The sequence below is a fragment of the Aedes aegypti genome, chromosome 2 (genome assembly GCF_002204515.2).
Source record: "Aedes aegypti strain LVP_AGWG chromosome 2, AaegL5.0 Primary Assembly, whole genome shotgun sequence".
NCBI classification, from domain to species: Eukaryota; Metazoa; Arthropoda; class Insecta; order Diptera; family Culicidae; genus Aedes; species Aedes aegypti.
In genome coordinates, this window is record NC_035108.1 from 121,935,073 (window position 1) to 121,954,846 (window position 19,774).

Genomic DNA, 19,774 nt, shown 5'->3' on the forward strand with positions numbered 1-19,774 from the left:
CGGCAAACTGATGTGGAACATTATCAGTATTCGGTTTAAGACAATATTTCTCACCAAATTTCGCACAAGAACTGTTCTCCTCCTGCTTTTGTTATTTACGGCTCCGTCCGGTGCTCCTCTTAGTCGAGTTGAAATTGGAAACATTCGGAAACTAATATTCGTTGTCGTTGAAAGTTGAAACTGACGAATTGACTAAGTTTAATAAGTTTTATGGGAATTTGCAAACCGGTGTATGTGCAACTTCAAAACAATACTGGTGTATATGACGTGACGGATGTGCAAAACGAACTGTCAAACCGACGCATCAAGCAAGGTGTATGTATCAATCAAGGTATGGTATCGACGAATCATCCATGGTGTATGTGAGCAGCACAAAGCAAAAGGGTTTATTCTCTAATTTTACCTGTTTTTCAATTAAATTCAAAACAAATCGGATTTGTTTAATAGTGGTTAGAAACAGTGTTCTTTTTTTCAACTTATAGTAGACATCGCAATAGAAAAAATGCAAAACATTTTAAACAGGATTTAAAATGCTTTACAATATTTTGCATCGCATTTTTCTCGAAACCATCCGAGTGCTAGATACGCCGATTTGAAAAATCATGCTTGATTTTTCTTATATTGTTTTTTTCTTTGTTTTCCATTCATGATTTCGTGCCGCGCGTCGTTTTTGGGCATTGTGACCCGCGTTCCAGCAAACGACCAATCAGAAACATTGATGGGCATGCGGAGAACGCTGCGTAACGGGACTATGCGTAAAACTCACATGAAAATAGTAAAACTGTTACTTACAGGCACAAATTACTCAATGAAAAATAATCAATGAAACACGTGTGTTGTCGGGCATTGGGAGTTTCACGCTGTTTACGCTAAAAATACTATACACTCTGATTTGAGATACATAATCGTGGTTTCAGGTATGCGTGTGTATTAAAATTGAAATTAGAAGGAAAATTAGTTATTTTTCTATTTTTGGAATCAATTCCCTAGAGACGAACCATCCAATGGCTGAAGTCTCTTTAATAAAGATAATAACCCGTCCAAGTGACACAACAAACAAAAAAAAATAGATAATAATAGAAATAATAATAATTATCAATTCGGATGAGTAAATGGATGTAGCTCTACCATGTGAATGGTAGTTCTTCTTTTTTGGCAAACGTCCGCACTGGGACAGAGCCTGCTTCTCAGCTTAGTGTTTTTGTGAGCGCTTCCACAGTTATTAACTGAGAGCTTTCTTTGCCAAAGTTGGTAATTTTCGCATTCGTATATCGTGTGGCAGGTACGATTATACTCTATGCCCAGGGAAGTCTTTTTTTTATTATAGAGGTTTTAAACCTTATGGTTCATTCATAGTAAAACTACTGACGAACGAATGAATTATTGACAAACATTTCTTAAGCATAACTTGAAAAAATAATAAATTAATCATCACGTTAGATTTCAAACATATTATAAAGATTACATATCCCATTTTTTGGCAAAATTTTACATATGATGCTTTCGCTCGTCCTACCCACGGTGTTGAACGTGCTCGCGCCTCTCTTTCTACGATTTTTCTCAACGGACAGCAGATTCAAACTTCATTCAAGCACAAGCGCTGCTGCGCACATGATGCGATGCTTGTTCTTATCCAGCGATGCAATTACGCGTGATAAACAGGGGAGGCTTTTCCGAACTGACACACGACCCGACCCAACGACGTACAGCGCCACGGCTGGAAAATCGATAAATTTTTCCCCCCTCCCTCTGGTCGGACTTGTCAAAATACAACACACCACAAGAAAGGACATTCACCTGCAGCAGAAGTTTTCTAATTTTCTGTTTGATTTTTTGGAATTTTGCGTTCGACTGGCGTCGAAGATTCGGGGATGTTGAAGTCCGAATTCCAGCACCAGTTTTGGGTCACCAAAAAGGCGGTGCAACGGAAGCTCGGTAGGTTTCCAACTGTGGCGCAGATTGCAATATGCATTGGGCGAGTTGAAAATGATGACATTCTGATTTCTTTCTGTTCGGTTCAGGTTCCAAAGAGGACGAAAATATTGTGGCTTCTGATGGGGAATTGGATGCAAAGATTGAGCTATTTCAATCGGTGGCCGACAGTTCTCGACAGCTGTATCGCATCATCGACCAATATCAGGAAAGAGTGTGCATTCTAGCTCAAGAGGAAAATTCCTTGGGGAAATTTCTGCGCGAGGTCAGCAAGGAATGTCCCACCACGGGCAAGCTAATGTCCAACACGGGTAAGGCGATTTCCTACTGCGGCCAGCAGCGTATTACGATCCGGGTGCCTTTGCTGCGTCTTCATCACGATGTGCAAACGTTCAAAGGGCGTGCCATAGTGGACACACAGAAGACGCTCCAGGTGATGGAACGGGAACGAACCGAGTACCGGGCGGCACTGAGCTGGATGAAGTCGGTCAGTATCCAGCTGGATCCGGATACCGGCAAGGGGCTGGAGAAGTTCCGCAAGGCCCAGCGGCATGTGAAGACGGCCAAGACGAAGTTCGACAAGTACACCTTGGACTGCTTGGAGAAGGTAGGTGGATAATATGAGACACTGAAAACAAATTAGCTAATGTTTTATGAGACTTTTCTTATGTCGTAAATAATGTTTGAATGATTTGAAAATTATCAGCTCCTGAGCGTAGTGAGCATTTATATTGTTCTTTTTTGCACAAATTTATTTCATAATTTGTCTTATGACAACCATTCCATACAAATATTTTGTGTATAATACAACCTTAGTTAAATGTTATAAGTAAAATTTCTGACAGGCGAGTTCCTACTGTAACTAGGAATTCATGCTGTATTTAAGCTAGAATTACTCCAGGGTTTGTTTCAAGAACATCTACAAGAATTATTCAAAGATTTCCTTCAGATTTTCTTCCCAGGATTTTTTTTGTAATTATATCTAGTACATCTATAGCAATTTTAGCAGGATCTAACCCTAACTCTAATGTTAATGAAAATGAGCTTGAACAACCTTTCGTAGTTATGTTCATTAGGGTATCAACTAGTGTATTTGCCATGCTGGGCTCAATTGAACGCGAGTAACTAGTGTACGGAACGGAACAGTGACATAGGATCAATTTTCAATATATTTTCTTACCCTAAGGCACATATCTAGGGTGCGCCCCGTTGAGTTTTACATTTTTTTTATTTAAAAGTCAGTCTACTGTGGAAGTGCTCATTGAACACTAAGCTGAGAAGTATGTTCTGTCCCAGTGAGGACGTAACGCCAAGCAGAAGAAGAAAAAGAGAATAAATTCACAAAAACTCTTCCAGAAAATTTCCAGAATTTCTTGTGTAATTTCAACAGGGATTCCTTTAGGGAACCTTCCAAGAGTTCCTTTAAAAATATCCCCAGCATCAGGATTTTTTTCAAGCAACGTGAGTGGGCAACTGGGTAACAAAAAACCGTATAGATAGTTGAGGTTTTTTGAATCTCAAAAACTTTAAAAGAAAATTAATGAGGTCATGTATATTCTTTAGGTTGACTTCCACCAGAGGCGTGTCCATGTTCAAAACCATGGGTAGGACAAATATTTTGTGCACAGTGAAGCTAAGAAAATGTTAAATCCTGGACTGCAAATTGAAAGTAACTATATTGGAGGGTCTCAAACGCAACTAACGGCTGAGTGCCTTAAAGTTGGAAATTAGAGATCTCTTGTCAGAATAAAAGAGACCGAAAATATACCTAAAAGAAATCAAAAATAAACTGTAAATAGACCAAACACAAATCAAGAAAACAAAACGAAACCTAATATGAGCCAGGATATTAGAGCATTATTCTTCATAGTATCAGTACAGACATTTCTCTGAGATCTGAGACTTTTTTTTGAGAATTCCTCGTGACAAGCACTATTGTATGAGTTTTATCATGATTTTCTCTAGGAATTTCATCAGAAATTTATTCCGGTATTTGCCAAAATTTTCAGATATCACTTAGTGCTTCATTTAGTGATTAGTACCCAAGCAGTAAAACGAATTTTCCAAGGGAATTTCTCCAAAAATTTGGTTTATGATACTACAACAATTAAGGCAGGATTTTCCCAAGGAGAACCACAGACATAAAAGAGATGATTTCAAGATGCTTTAGAAATCATCTGAAATCCTCCGAAAAGTCAGTGAAAATCTTTCAAGAAAGTCCTAATTCCACCAAGATTTTATCCAGTGATTCATCCATCGATTTCCCTGAGACATCGTTCAAGATTCCCGGTCATCTTCAATGAACAAGGAGCTCTGAAATAACTCCTGAACTATTGAGGAATTTTTAAAAAATCCCAGATTTGCTAAGATAATAGAAAAAATCTATCGAATCTCAACATAGTGTTCCACAGGACTTTCTAAAAATATTTTTCGAAAAACTTTGGACATAATCTCTATAAAAAATGTGTAACAATGTTCGGAGGAATTACTGGAAAAATGTAGTATAAACAGGAGTGGGAACTTAAATAAACTTTTGATGACTGCATATATTGATAAAGTTTTTATGAAATGTTTGGTAAAACTGAAATGCTGAAAAAATCGTAAAATTATAGATTTGTTCGATGAACCCCTCAAGGAATGTTGGATTTCTGGAAGGAAACGTAGAAGAATTGAACAGGCGGAAGAATTCATGCATTCTTGAAAAAACTCTTAAGGTATTTTTCAAACATTTTGAAATAAACCTTTGTAAATTTCTTCGGAAGAAATTCTGTAGAACTCCTACAGTAACAACTGTCGAATTCGGTTGAAGGATTAGTGAAAAAATATCTGGAGTTTTAGAAAAAAAAATATCCAAGGAAATTACTGGAAACAGTAGCTTTATAGTTCTTACGAATTTCCTGGAGCAAATTTTTCTAAACATCCTTTAAAAAATTGCTAGAAGAATTTCTGGGATAATTGGTAGATAAATCTCTAGACGAATTTCTGGAAAGATCCCTGTAGGATACCCTAAAAGTATTCTAAATAAAATTACTATGATTCCTGAAACTTTTCTTCGGGGAACCTGAGAAGAAATTCTTAAAGAGCTTGTTGAACCCGTTATAGTATCTGAAGGTTTCTTTAGAGCCTGTACAATTACGCATAAGGATTCAATGCAAGCACCATTTGGAATGAAATAGACTTTGGAGTCCTTCCATTAAAAACAGAAACTTTTTAAAATCTTGCATTAAAATAGAGACTAAGTTTCTAAAAAAGAAACATACTGCCACAGTTTTGTTTTTTGGATCATTCATTGGATCAACTTTTGTTGTTATTCATATTAAATAATATAAATATCCCTTTTAAATCAATTCTATTGAACAAATGTGACAAAAAATAGACCAAACTGCTTGCATTTATAATTAGTGAGGATGTTTTAATTTATTTATCTTTTTATAGATAACAAACGGATGAATCGTGGATAGGACAATCCTTTGACTGTCCTACCCAGGTTTTTTTGTGCGTCCTACGTGTTTTTTTGTGCGTCCTACCCAGGTTTTTTTGTGTGTCCTACGTGTCCTACCCACTTCCCGCGCCACTGACTTCCACCAATTATGAGCGGTATTCTAAAACTGTATTTCGTGCAAAACTCCACGAAAATAAAGAAAAAGTTTTTTAAAACAGTTTTTTTCAAAAGTGGGGATGATCTTCATTTATCAAAAGCTTGTTCTTAAGGTGAAACAGTTTGGAATCAACTTCTAGAATTGCACTAAAACTTCAAAGGCACAAATCTCGCGAAAAGAGCATCCACCAACAGTGCACTTTTTATTTTGCCATTGTGCTCTAGCAGAAAGCTTAAAGTTTTGTGCCTTTTAAAACGCGAGAAGGGACACAAGTCGGCCATTGTGACGGCCATCTTTGGATTCCGAGATGTTTCACCTTAAGACAAAGTTTTAATTTTCTGCTAATAAGTGGATAAAGACATTTTACATAGTTGTTACATTTGGCTTCAATGCCCTCAATGTGATTTTTGGAAGTTAAATTTTATCTAACATGAGCCCTACATACTTAAGTTTATCTGGCCAATTTATTGAAACCACTCACATCGTGGCAACATGTCTACATCAAGGTTTCAAATAAAGAGCTTTTGGTTTGCTCAACTTATAGCAGTTTTGGAAGAATTAGGAGAAATCTTCTTTTTTTGGCCAGTATAAAAATATCCAAACTTTTGTGAAATCTACTACAGATGACACGCAGGCTTCGCCTTTTGGCAGAAGCCACAAACAAAGATTTTCGACATCCCTGAGTAAACTCCGGTAAATCAGATGTAAAAATATTATATAATATTGGCTGCATTGAGGAACATCAGCCCTTCCCAGGCTTTCAGACTTGGAGTTTGATAATTAACCTGAAGTGTACGATTTGACAGACAATTCTACAATCAAGCCTTCCTGCCAAATACGGTCGAATGCTTTTTCTATGTCTAGAAGAGCAAGACCAGTAGAGTAGCCTGCAGATTTGTTAGAACGGATCAAATTTGTTACACGTAAAAGTTGATGAGTGGTCGAATGTCCATGGCGGAATCCGAACTGTTCATTGACAAAAATTGAATTTTCGTTGATGTGGACCATCATTCTGTTCAAAATGACCTTTTCAAAAAGTTTACTGATGGAGGAAAGCAAACTGATTGAAAGATAGCTAGAAACTTCTGCAGGATTTTTGTCTGGTTTTAAAATTGGTACAACCTTAGTATTTTCCCATTTGTCTAGAAAATATGCTAATTGAAAACATTTGTTAAATATATCAACTAAAAATGATAAGCTACTTTCTGGAAGTTTCTTGATGAGGATCATCATCGCCAGGAGCTTTCATATTTTTGAATTTTTTAATTATAGTTCTCACTTCTTCCAAATCAGTCTCTTTTCGAAAACGTTCTCTCGATTGAGAATATTTTCGAAGTCCTGAGTAACTTGATTTTCAATCGGACTAATAAGTCCTAAATTAAAGTTTTGCGCGCTTTCAAACTGCATAGCAAGTTTTTGAGCTTTTTCGCATTTAGTTAGTAATAATTAGTTTTCCTCTTTCGATGCCGGTATTGGCTTCCGAGGTTTTTTCAAAATTTTTGATAATTTCCTAAAGGGCTTAGAGCCAGGGTCCAATTGAGAATTTTTTTTTTAATTTTTTAATTTTTTGTTTCTTAATTGCGAAAAACGTTTTTTGAATTCTTTCTGCAAATCCTGCCATATAATTTTCATAGCAGGATCGCGAGTGCGTTAAAATTGCCTTCTCCTCACGTTTTTAAGACGGATCAAGAGTTTAAGATCATCGTCCATAATCACGGATCCAAATTTTACTTCACATTTTGGAATTGCAATGCTCCGGGCTTCAACAATGGCATTTTTTAAAGTTTCAAAAGCATTGTCAATATCAAGTTTTGTTTGTAAAGAAATGTTAACATCAAAATTAGAGTCAATATATGTTTCATATATATTCCAGTCGGCTCAAAAATTGAGAATCGCTTCATGGGATATTTGAAATGTAACAGGGACATGATCAAAATCAAAATCAGTATGATTAACTAATTGGCTACAAAGATGGCTAGAGTCGGTTGAGACCAAATCAATCGTAGATGGATTTCTAGACGAGGAAAAACATGTAGGGCTATCAGGGTATTGAATTGAGAAATATCCTGAAGAGCACTCATCAAAGAAAATTCTGCCATTGGAATTACTTTGATAATTATTTCATGACCGATGTTTGGCATTAAAGTCACCAATGACAAAAAATAAATATTGCGAGACAATTTTCGCAAGTCAGTTTGGAGCAAATTATTTTGGTGTCCAGAGCATTGAAAAGGCAAATAGGCAGCTATGAAAGTATATTTACCAAGCTGTTTCAAAAACTTCAGTTTCAAATGACAAAAACAGGAGATGTTTTTTAAGCCTATGAATGATAATTGCAACTCCCCCACATGCCCTATCAAGTCGATCATTACGATAAACAAAAAAGTTAGGATCTGTTTTATTTTTGGATCCAGGTTTTAAATAGGTTTCAGTAATAACTGGTATATGCACGTTATTAGCAGCTATAAGAAAATTAAACAGCTCGTCCTCTTTACCATTCACAGAACGAGCATTCCAATTTAAAATATTGAAATTATTATTCATTGGATCCATTAGTAAAACGTAATCCAATAACAATTTGATTAGTAAACTTTACACCAACTTGGACTGCTTCAGTCATAGTGATGGCTTTGAACATTGCATCAATCATTAGATTCAATTGTTCAGTTAGAAAATTAAAATCAGAGGCTGACATATCACTTGAAGTGGGTACATTATCTGATGATTTTCCGTTAGAATTTTTGGTAGACGAAGAGGCTTAGTAGAAGTTTCCTGTGACGGCAGGGTTTTTTCCATTTGATTTGAAACAATTAGAACGGGTAATCATAGTATGTAAAGGAGAGGAGTTCAAATTATCTGCTACGATATCGGCAAAGGATTTTCCTTGGGTAGATACATTCGAAATTAAAAGATTCTAACGGCTACCCGACGTATTAAAATTAGTTTGTGAATGAGCATGATTATAATCTTTCTGATGGGTATGATTCTTGATCAAGCGATCGTTAACTGAAAAATGAGCATTGTTCGATACCCTACCAGGGAAATTCCGGAAACGACCGTTATCGTAAGTAACGGACATTACTGTTCATCTGCCTGGCACGAGCCTCGAAGACTCGCCTACGCGAAGGGCAAGCCCAAAAATTTGACTTATGCTTGCCCCCGCAGTTGGCGAACTGCGTTGGTGAACTTATCAAAGAAGCTCGTTATCTTTAAGAGTTTCCATAAAACCGCGAGAGTCTCCTTTCTTTGCGATTTGGAAGGATTGGATTGGATTTCCCTATTGGAGTTCAAGATCACCTGCCTATATCCCACAAATTCGGAACAACTGACCACGATAGGCGGCACTCTTTATTTTCTCATTTGAATCAAAGAACCTGGGCTAGAGGCTGCTTCAATTTGATGTTCGGAAAATGTATATTAAACATTGAACTGATTTCTTATTTCGATGCAATATCAACATTAATCATTTCATCTTTGGAAGAAAGCGCGCATTCCGGAAAAAAACATCCTTTCTTTCATTTTTTGGAAGGAAGTTGTGAATTCAGAGATTCGTGGTTGCAACCATGTTCAGTGAATAAACGAAAAAAGAAGTGACCTTTTTCCCAAGAAGGTGTCCAAGAAGGATTATTACTGCTAGCTTACGCTAACGGGTTCAACGATAAATCGAAGGCGCGGGTCCAAACAAAGATAGAAAAGGAATCAATAGGTAGCAAAAGTAGCACTGAAAAGTTCTGTTTTTGTAGTACTGAAAAGTACTGTATTATTGCTTTAGGTAATTTTATAAACTTCCTGTCTGAGCTAATGTTTGTGTTATCTTCTTGGAATCCATTACAGATCGACCTGCTGGCCGCTGCAAGATGCAATATGTTTTCCCACGCCTTAGTCGGCTATCAGAACTCGCTGCTGCAGTTCGCCAAGAAAAGCAACGACACCTACAGGGCAGCACTGAAGAGCCTCTCGAAGGATCCACACTATAACTTCTCGATTCTGAAGGAGCTCACCCAAGCTAATCCGAACGCCAAAGAAGGCGAAGCGGAAGGAGAGGACCAAGTGGACAAGCCTGCCGACGATGATCAGATGCTATTCTTTCAGGTGATTACTCTAGATTATTAACAATGAACCATCACGATCAGCTTCTTATTTTTGTAGGATGAATTCAAAGACGACGAAGCCGACGGGAAGCAGAAAGAGACCAAGCCGTCGATTTCCAACCCGGAAGATGACGATCAACTCTTGTCCGATATTCCAACGGCCTTGAACGACCTTCTGTCAGGAATCCCTCAGCTTGAGCTTAACACAGATGCAGAGCCCAAGGCACGAACCGAACCGGCCGCTAGTTCGGCGGACCTTCTGGGTCTAACGGTGGATGATGAATTTTCCGACTTCCTTTCTTCGCCGGCCCCATTCTTGCCATCGACATTGCTCACCAATCCGGAATCTATGGAGCAGTCTACCATGGATCAGCTTTCCGGTCTAGATCTGCCCTCGACATCAGGGGCTGCAAACTCCAAGGTCGAGAAGACGTCCAATGATATCTTCGGAAGTTTCCTGTCGAGTATTTCTAAGACTGCTAATCCCGGTGGAGCAGTTAGTCATCCGTCTGAAACGAGGAAACCTCAAAAGGACGCCAAAACAGGCAAGGACCTCTCCGGATGGTATCAGTTGTTTGCCGAGTTGGATCCGCTTTCCAATCCGGACGCTATTCCGTCCAAGGCTGATGCGCCTACCAATAGCTTAGCCGCGTAGGCTGGAAGATTTTCCGCAGGTTCTTAACTGAATGTTATGGGAAAACTGGCTTGCTAAATCAAACGTTATTGCTATGAATTGTGTTATACTTTATGATTCCAATCGATTGAGACGGTGATGAGCCATATGATGCAGAGGATTGTGCGATATATTCATTTTATTATCTATATATAAGCTACTTTGCATGTATGTAATACTGTCACGTGCTTCACTTATGAAAATCAATAAAAATCGAGTGAATGTGAAAAGCTGGATAAACTTAGTGAGTTTGTTTTTCAATAGCGTGTGAGAAAAGATTTCTTGCACGGCATTTTCATAGATGTAGGTACGTACGGTCATCATCAGTTGCTATTTCAATAAAATTTACACACAACCTGAGGTGAATAGGAGAGACATGGGTCTTACTATTCCTCAAGTATTGTATAGGGGACGCTGGGTACATGGTTTCTCTATTTTATTATTTCAACATCTACAAGTCTTGTTCAGTGTTGATAGACTCACACTCAAATCTCAATCAATACGCTCTCCAGTGAGAGCAAACTCGCAAATCTCTCGCTTGAGATGTAAAATCACTCAATCACTCAATCAACTTAAACCGTAAAAAATGATTCAGTCACAAAACCCGTCAAAAACTCGTGAAACCTGAATGTTGTTGTTTGCGTTAGAAAGAATTCAGAATAACAAAAAAATATTGCCGTGTGTGAGTAAACTGTGGAAATACGAGACAATGAGTCAAAAAGGTGAGCCAACTCATCTAGGATTTTTTGACTGCTGAGTTGCGTGATTGACAACTCTCGCATGAAAAATCTCAAACATGAGTTATGAGAAATTGAGTTTTTCACAACACTTCACAGTTTGTACTCAAAACCTAAGAGAAGTTGTCTGAGTTGAGATTTTTGAAAACAAGTTCGATATTACGCGTTGCAAGAAAAGTTTTGATTCCTGGAAAATCCAGAGCTATTGATCGCCAAAATTTTCCCCCATAATGATCATAGTCACCGATGACTTTGAAGCTGTTTATGTTGTTTCTGCTGTCACCGTGAAATGTATGATTTCAACGGATTTCGTTGAGTTCCTCGGTATTCACATGAACCTTTCCTGGAAGGCCATGGAGATCTCGCTAATTTAGAACCTTAAAATCAAATGCACTACAGCTCAATTTGCTTAATGTAACTAAATCAAATTTTTAGCTCTCATTTTTGCCAGTATTCGATTAAAAGTGTTTGAATCATAAATACAACTACATGTGAGGCACTAATTGATACAGCGTATCTACATGGAAATCATGGACAATGTACATTGTACGTGGAGGGACCATTGGGAACCGTTCTGATAAAGTGAACACAATTACTCATGTAAAGTGCGGTTTCTAACTTAGTTGGTCTCGAACGTTGTTACCCATGGTTTAACCGTATGCATATCGGACCGTTATCTACAGGATTCGAGCATCTACGAAACATGGTTCACATCCATCAAAAGTTAATTTTGTAGAATCTCTTTAAGAATGCTTCATTATCATTCCGTACCTCACATACCGTTTGGTGCAAATTGTCAATGAGTTGAATTTTGCTTTAAACCGCAATGCTTACTGTGGTTCATTTCCTCTATGCGGGGATTGCTCACTGCGCGTTATTTCCGCGAAGCAATCCAAATTTTTAAATTTCCCCGCAATATTTATTACTGATGTAATATAATCAGTGACAAAAGTCAATAAACACATGCTGTTTCTCAAAAAAAAAGGACAAGGTTGGAGCACTGTATCTCAGCTTCTGGTAGTTCGAATTGGCTGAAATTTTGATGATGAACTACAAATAACCTGCCAAATAACGTCTATAGTAAATTCAATTCAGGGTTGTTCAATGAAAAAAGTACGTAACAAGAGATTTTTTGGTTTGTTCGGCAAAGTTATTATCATTCGGAGGTTATGCAGGTTTGCAGAACATGCCAACCACCAACAACTTACCAATTACAAAATAAATCAAAAAAATGTGTTGGTTTCCTTACTGTTGTCTTTGAAAATGTTTGCAATGTAATGAATTCGTTGCAGACAAGTTATTTGCAGTTTGTCATTTAAATTTTAATAAATTCCGACTACCAGAAGCTGAGATACAGACCCCAAACTTGGACAACAACATTTAGTCACAAACTTTTGTTACTGACTGTATGTAGATTTAAACTATTCTGTTCGTTAATTATGATTTTGACAGTGGCGATTCCCTAACCTAAAATCTACCTGTTCCACGAATAGAAATTCTTGATTTTATGCAACCAATTTGCATCTATCAAGTGAATATTTGCTAAAAAGGAAGATTCCAATCATTTACTATTTGCTTTATGATCTAAATTTGTCGAAAAAGGCATTTTTAGATGCGTAGAACAGATAAAAAGTGAGCCTCTGGATTTGGATAAGAAAGACAGGGATTCGTTTCGGATAATTCCATGTACAACAACTTACGGTTTAAATTTTATAAGATCTATTTTTTTTTTCTTTACAACAGTTTGCAATTTTATCTGAAAGTTTACCCCGTCGATTCCTAGTCGCGCATTAACCTAAAGCACATCATCATTTTCATCAATGCTGTTTTTGGCTTTCCCACATCGTCATCGGGCGATTTTGGCATCGTCGGCATGCGCGAAACAAACAAAAATTGCACCCATTTTTTCGAGGTGATTTCTTTTTTTTACATTTGTTGATGGGTTGATTGGTAGCTAAACTGTATGTATAAATGCGTTCCGACGCTACACACTTGTAGTGCCTAGTACATAGTTTTATTTCCATTGCACTGGAAGATCCTGTCCATTTTCTCTCTCTTTCATTCCCATTACTTAAGATGCTCTATTCAGTTCTTAATCGTTTCCCTAATGTTGGAATTTTGTTATCCCTGTGCTCCTTGTCTCGATTGAACGAATGGATTTATTTTCTCAGAGACAGTTTCTGGGCCATAGTTTAGTGAAATATTTACAATCATAATCTCTGCGTTGCTCTTATATTATACACTTCCTCTTTACACATTCGCAATCACATTGGCCGAGGGCAACCCATAGATTATTACAATCGTACGATAGCTATACGAAATCAGTAGATTATTTATGCACAAAAATCGAAATTTTGTAAGCACAAACTTAGAAGCTACAAAACAAAACACAAGTCTTCTGATTTCGTATTTTTCGAGCCCATAAAGTTCCCAATCCTGCCGAAACGCGATCAGTTTATTGAATAAATTAATAAAATTAGAATAAACTTAACAAAATTTTGCAGTCCTATTGGGTAGTCGCTTGCTATGCAAAGGAAATACTCACACATACACATCTCACTACATGTATCTCGTTTGGCTTCAAGCCATTGTCCTCAAATAGGAACTCGCACTCCCCATCATTAGTTATTTCTTCCAAAATTTCCTATTATGCCAACGTTACTGTGAACTGTTTCCTTGCAGACACGCAATGGTGCCATTTCTGCATTGGACAATACATTTGCAATTTTGTTTCCATACAAAATGATCAACTTTGGTGTACTCTCAGTTACTTATCGACAACCATAAATAACTAAGATCTAATCCTCTCAAGTTGGCCATTTTGTACGGATAATCGAAAAAAATGCAAATGTATTGTCCAATATAGTACGATTCATAGTTTTAGCGATAACCGCGTGGTTGTCAAAGAGGTAGAATGAGCAAGCGAAAATTGAAAAAAAAAACTAAACAATCGTCTTACAAATAATGCAATGCAAACTTTTGTTATAACTTCAGTACAAAGGTCAAAATGATATGATATCTTTCGCATCTGTCACGACACACATCCACATCCACCAATAAGCGCACACATACAAACACACACGACCAAACCAACAAACACAGCCACAACAAGCATGAAAAACAATTTGCAACAAGTGGTCAACAATTATAAAACACTGGGGAGTAGGGATCTCTCCCACTGAAATGATCACGTGCCTTTTTCCAATACAGGCTGCGTTTGCAGGTTGCTCCATCAGGGCTCCATAGTGATCAGGAGGGCTGTGATCTTTCAGTGATCGTCCGCGAAGTCGAACCTTAAAATCTCCTGCCGTATGCTGTGTGATGTAGCAATCCATTGGATGGAAGAGAAAGAAGGGAAAAAGAAGAGATGGAGAAATTCATTTAGGCATACTATAAGGTAAAAATAGACACTGGCGATCATTTTATAGGGATCACAGGTCCAGATTTATACGAACATAATCTACCCATAAAAGCATAACCGTCCCATATGGTAAAAGCAGGCATTGAGAAAATGTCACTCAAATTTTGAAGCTTGTTTTCTCATACAAATGTTCATAATTGGGTTGTTTAGTGATGAAAAATTCACAGTTTTTTGTAGCTTGATTAAAAGAGCACATTTTTCTAAGTGTAACACGATTTCATTGCGCTTCAATATCTTAATTTTGATTTAGTAAATGTTTAGAAAAGATTCCATTACGTCGACTCAATGACATTTCAATTTACATAATGACAGCTCGTCCCGAAGTAAAATTTGCCGAGGGGTGATTCAAACGCGATTTCCATACTAAACTCAAACGTGTTTTAAAAATAGTTCCAGGGCACGAAAAATTATGAAACTTTGGATTCTGGCTCAGTTTACAACGTAGAATCAGAATATGTGAAAAACAGGATACCCCTAAACAAGCCAATTTCCTAGTATTTTAGGCATGCCATTATTATTCAGAGATACAACAGTGGGGACGTAATGCTAAGAAGTAGGAATAAGGAAAAAAATCTCAGCCAAACGAAGCAGAGATGTTTTATGTTGCCCTAATATCAAAGAAAGATGTATATTACAAAAACAGCTACGTTCTTACAAAATGTTCTTGCTGAATGCAATACTTGCTTTGAGAAAACAACTATTGAACACGTTATCCTAACATTGGACGAGTATTTTATCGACGTTAGGGGAAACTGGAGAAAGATCGCTTAAGACAGGTAGTTGAACTTCCACAATACATCTGAAAATGTCATGCTTTCTGAAAGCATGTTAAAAAATGTTGTAGAAGAAAACATCGATTTTATTGGTTTTGCCTTTTCTTGTTTGCATAATAATGTATGATATTAGGTATTATTATTATTATTATTAGTATTTAATCCATCTGACATAAAATTACCCCGAAAGACCGAAAATCACAAGCAAAATTGTCAGAAGGCAGAATGTCAGTAGATAAGGCGGAAAGAACAAAAAGCAGAATGTACTGAAAGGCAGAAAGTATCGAAATAAGGAAAATATTGAAAGCCAGAAGAGACCGAAATCGTGTTCCATGACCTTTTACGATACTTTTCAGGGGCGGGTTATGCAAAATTTCAGTTATTATGTATTGTTTTATCATACTTAGATTACTATTGCCATTCAAATGATCATCATTGCAAGATAGGTATAATTAAGTATAGATACTTGAGGTTATCAAAATCGAACGTCACACAACAGCATAAATTATAATTCATTTTCTTCGTGGTTATGATATGTTAGCACCTAACGAACACCAAAGTGTTCACCGTCAATAACGAAAAATACCTACGAGTCAATCTCGTGTTCGTGATATTCATACTTACTCTTCGTAGAACTGCGAATCCCGCGGCGTCATGTGCAGCAGCTGCTCGAGGTTCTCCAGGATGCCCGACTCGCGCAGCATCTTCTGTCGGCCACCTTTCTCCATCAGGTTTCTCACCACAAACACGGCCCCCATCTGGAGCTTGTTGTCGGACACAACCTGGAAGAAGGACGTAAGGGTCGTTCAGAATAATGGAAGGGAATTCACTAGTCCAATCGAAAATCAAGTTACTCAGGATTTCGAAAGCATTCTCATTCAAGGGAATGTTTTCGAAAATTCTTTGGGGACTAATTTGGAAGAAGTGAGAACTATTATTAAAAAAATAAAAAAAATATGAGAGCATCTGGCGATGACGGAATGTTTAACATACTCATCAAGAAACTTCCAGAGAGTTATTATACTTGGTTGATATGTTTAACAAATGTTTCCAGTTGGCATATTTTCCTGACAAATGGAGTAATGCCATGGTTGTATTATTTTAAAACAGGGCAAAGTCTTGCTGAAGCTTCTAGCTATCGTTCAATCAGCTTGCTTTTTTGCATCAGTAAACTTTTTGAAAAGATCATTTTGAACAGAATGATGGGACCAACGAAATTTCATTTTTTGCCTATGAACATTTCGGATTCCGACATGGACATTCAACTACTCATCAACTTTTACGTGTAACAAATTTGATTCGTTCCAACAAATCTGAAGGCTAAATATTGCTCTTCAAGACATAGAAAATGATTTATTTATTTATTTTATTTTTGAGAATTTAACTGATACAGTTTGTGTTTCTAGAGTTGCAATATTGTGATATGGGATTCCTTACAGCAATTTAGTTAGACAAGAAATAACATCTAATGATAATGAGAGACAAACAACAATTTGACAAAGAATGAAAAATGCAAAAAAAACCTCCGAAGTATCTTTAGGAAGCTTATATCTAATATCACATTTCTATGCGGCCAACTCTTGTATAAGATGGTTTGGAGAGGAAGAGAAACTTAGTAGAAACTTGGGGATCAAAAGTTGCAGATTGCGCCTGACCTTCTTTACTAGACGAACTATCTGGTGGCTTGTAGAGTGCCCTTTCTGAAAGTCAACTGTTCATCAGGTATAATACGATGATTGACTAAGTGCTTTTCGTTCGAATAGTTCACTTACAGTTCGCAGAAGACTTATTGGCCAGTAATTTGAATGGATAGTCGCATTTTTGTTTGCCTTCGGAATCGCAATAACTAAAGCATGTTTCCATTTATCAGGAAAGTAGCATAGCTTAAGACACGCCGAAAAAATTTTAGCGAGGATCACCAACATTTTTCGAGGAAGATGTTTATGCAAACAATTTTTGATTCCATCGTGACCCGGCGTTTATAGAAAATTATTGTTAAATTCAAAAACTTTAATTTTCCGACATACATTGTTAGAGTAATTCAAAATTGTCTGTCAAATCAAACATTTCAGGTTAATTGTCAAAACTCTAAATCTGACAGACTCCCTGTAAGCAGAGTTGCTCGATGTCACTATCAATGCTTAAAATTTGCTGATTTGTACAGGCCGACAGCGATACAAATCGGATCATTCCATATCACATCATCATCATGCTGTCTACTCCACCACCAGTGCATTGATGGCGATAGACTATGAATTTCACTGATGGGTTAAGTTTAGCTTTAAATTAAGCAGATAAAATGGCAATTTATCAGTACGATATTTTCGACAGTGTTGCAAATAGATTGAAACTATGTGTTTGTCGCTGAAAAACATTAATAGCATGGATAACGACCACGTGATCACATTTTATTCGAAGCTGAAAGCTAGGAAAATCTGTTAGTGGAATCCGATTTTTTTCTAACACCATACATTATATCCAATGCTGGAAGTAATGCATTTTATTTATAGAAAATTAGAATGAACTCCTCATCGTCACTTATAGAAAGAAAAACGAATTCGCAATTTTTTCTCAAACACTTTCAGCTTCAGAATTTGCTTCTTAGATTTGGAACATGATGATGACTGTCGTTCGAAACGAGGTCCGACCGCAATTCAGTTCGCTATGAATTGATCACTAACTATTTAGAAATTTGGAACACGGAAATCGACAGCAAGCTCATTGATTTAAAATCGACCAGATTGAAGAAATGAATGTGACATTTGAAATGATACTAAGGAAAATAACAAAAGTAAGAGAATGAATAAAAGTGATTATAGACAAGCTCTTACCAAAAATTCTCGTATCTTTTTGATTATGTTCTCGTCTTCCATCACGTAGTCCTTGTCACGTGCCCCGGCCGTAATATTGCTGATGATGATTAGAGCTTGCTCCTTCACTTCGGGCGGATGGGGACCGTCGAGCACCAGGTTTACCTGCACAAAAACAAACCGGATGTTAGAGAAAAGGATCGGCATCTGAGACGCCTCTAGATCTTACCGCTCGTAGCACCTCCGACGAATGTTCCGACATTATGTTCTCAATGTGCAACGTATTGCTGAGCAGGTTCCGCAAAAGGCCTAGGGTTTTCATGATAACCCGCTCGTCCGCGTCGCTCAGCAGTTGGAATATCCGATCCGTTCCGAGCGTGTCGATGATTTTTGATTTGACTTTTTGTTCAGCCTGCGCAATGGAGAAACGTTTAGGAATTACATATATGTGCAATGGATAATCTAAAACCGTGCAAAGGTACCTGAAAGGCCATGTTCATCAGTGCCCAGCTGCCGTTGAGCCGCAGGGCCGGATCGCTGTGCTTCGTCAGCTCGCACAGCATTTCCACCGCTCCGGAGTCGAGCATGGGTTCTTTGGCGGGAGAAAATTCCAACAGCAGGTTGCATATCGTCGACGTTACCACGGTGAGGAGTTCCAGCGATGGTTCTCCTACGAGCAAATCCATCAACGGACGCCACACGGAGTGATCCTAGAACAAGTCGTACCAGTTGGTTCGGTCTAGTAGATGGATTATACGGACTAGTGAGCTTACCTGGAACGTTGTTCGTAGCAATTGCACTGACCTCGACAGCGAATGCAGACATCGGACGGCAGACAAGCGAACCTTTAAATGAAATTTGATTAAAGACAATCGAATTCAGTCTCTTAAAAAAAGCAACAACATTTCAAAAAAGTGTAACTACTTTTTAAGGAACACCTTTTAAGTCACTGTGGAGAGTATTGAAAGACTGCTCATGCACTCAACCGGCAATCGTGCTGAGTGCTCCTTAACTGGACTGTTTTTAACCCTTTGGCGCTCATGGTAAAGGTTATCAGAGAGCAGAAGAACTGAAAGGCTGCTGAGAAGGGCGAGCTTCTCAAGCACGGAAGTGAGCAGCTTTACCAGTCGATCCATCGGGTACTTCTGAAGGTATGGGAGTACGAAGAAATGCTCACCAGCTCGTCAGATGGCCTCATACGCCCAATTTACAAGAAAGGGTACAGACTGGAATGTGCCAATAACAGAGGAAATACCAATCTGAATTCGGCGTACAAAATAATCTAGCGTATCTTGTTCGAAAGACTGAGACCACTCGAGTAGTTCTTCGTCAGCGAGTAGCTAGTTGGTTTTCGTGAGGGCCGCGAGACAACGGACCAAATGTTTACCTTGCGGATGATCCTAGATAAATTCCGGGAGCGGGAGTATAACTCACCATATGTTTATTGAATTCAAGGCGGCGTACGATCAGTGCGCATCGTACCTTCGTGCTGTGCGTACACGAATTCTCTCTGCTCTTGGAAGTTTTCTTAAAAACTACCTAAAGCAATAAAACAGTACTTTTCAGTGCTACAAAAACAGTACTTTTCAGTGCTAAAATTAAAAACGGTACTTTTCAGTGCTACTAAAACAGTACTTTTCAGTACTATTTTTTCTACTATTGATCCCTTTACGATCCTTGTTTGGACCCGTGCCTTCGATTTTTCGTTGGACCCGTTGGCGAAAGCTAGCGGTGGTAA

The 19,774-nt window shown here is 37.8% G+C and overlaps 2 protein-coding genes and 1 long non-coding RNA gene across 4 annotated transcripts in view; 1 reads left to right on the forward strand and 2 right to left on the reverse strand.

Moving 5' to 3' along the window:
- Nucleotides 1-1,484: 1,484 nt before the first annotated feature.
- Nucleotides 1,485-10,535, forward strand: LOC5565967 (islet cell autoantigen 1). The gene is made up of 4 exons (XM_001650285.2): nucleotides 1,485-1,935; nucleotides 2,022-2,539; nucleotides 9,366-9,623; nucleotides 9,681-10,535. The coding sequence occupies exons 1-4, from the start codon at nucleotides 1,872-1,874 to the stop codon at nucleotides 10,275-10,277; spliced, it is 1,437 nt and encodes a 478-aa protein (XP_001650335.1). The 5' UTR covers nucleotides 1,485-1,871; the 3' UTR covers nucleotides 10,278-10,535.
- LOC110675976 lies at nucleotides 10,205-10,616 on the reverse strand. The gene is made up of 2 exons (XR_002499963.1): nucleotides 10,367-10,616; nucleotides 10,205-10,304 (listed from the first exon to the last, which is right to left on the reverse strand). It is a non-coding gene; the product is annotated as an uncharacterized LOC110675976 (long non-coding RNA).
- Nucleotides 10,617-12,734: 2,118 nt separating this feature from the next.
- Nucleotides 12,735-19,774, reverse strand: part of LOC5576548 (armadillo repeat-containing protein 8) — a 51,496-nt gene continuing 44,456 nt past the window's right edge. Inside the window, exons 3-8 of one of the 2 annotated variants that reach the window (XM_021842159.1) lie at nucleotides 18,810-18,881; nucleotides 18,519-18,746; nucleotides 18,266-18,448; nucleotides 18,058-18,201; nucleotides 15,851-16,008; nucleotides 12,735-14,363 (exon numbers count right to left, since the gene is read on the reverse strand). In XM_021842159.1, the coding sequence (XP_021697851.1) occupies nucleotides 14,327-14,363; nucleotides 15,851-16,008; nucleotides 18,058-18,201; nucleotides 18,266-18,448; nucleotides 18,519-18,746; nucleotides 18,810-18,881 (822 nt within the window). In that variant the 3' untranslated portion in view covers nucleotides 12,735-14,326. The remainder of the gene's footprint in view (nucleotides 14,364-15,850; nucleotides 16,009-18,057; nucleotides 18,202-18,265; nucleotides 18,449-18,518; nucleotides 18,747-18,809; nucleotides 18,882-19,774) is intronic. The other variant, XM_021842158.1, reaches the window with a different exon arrangement.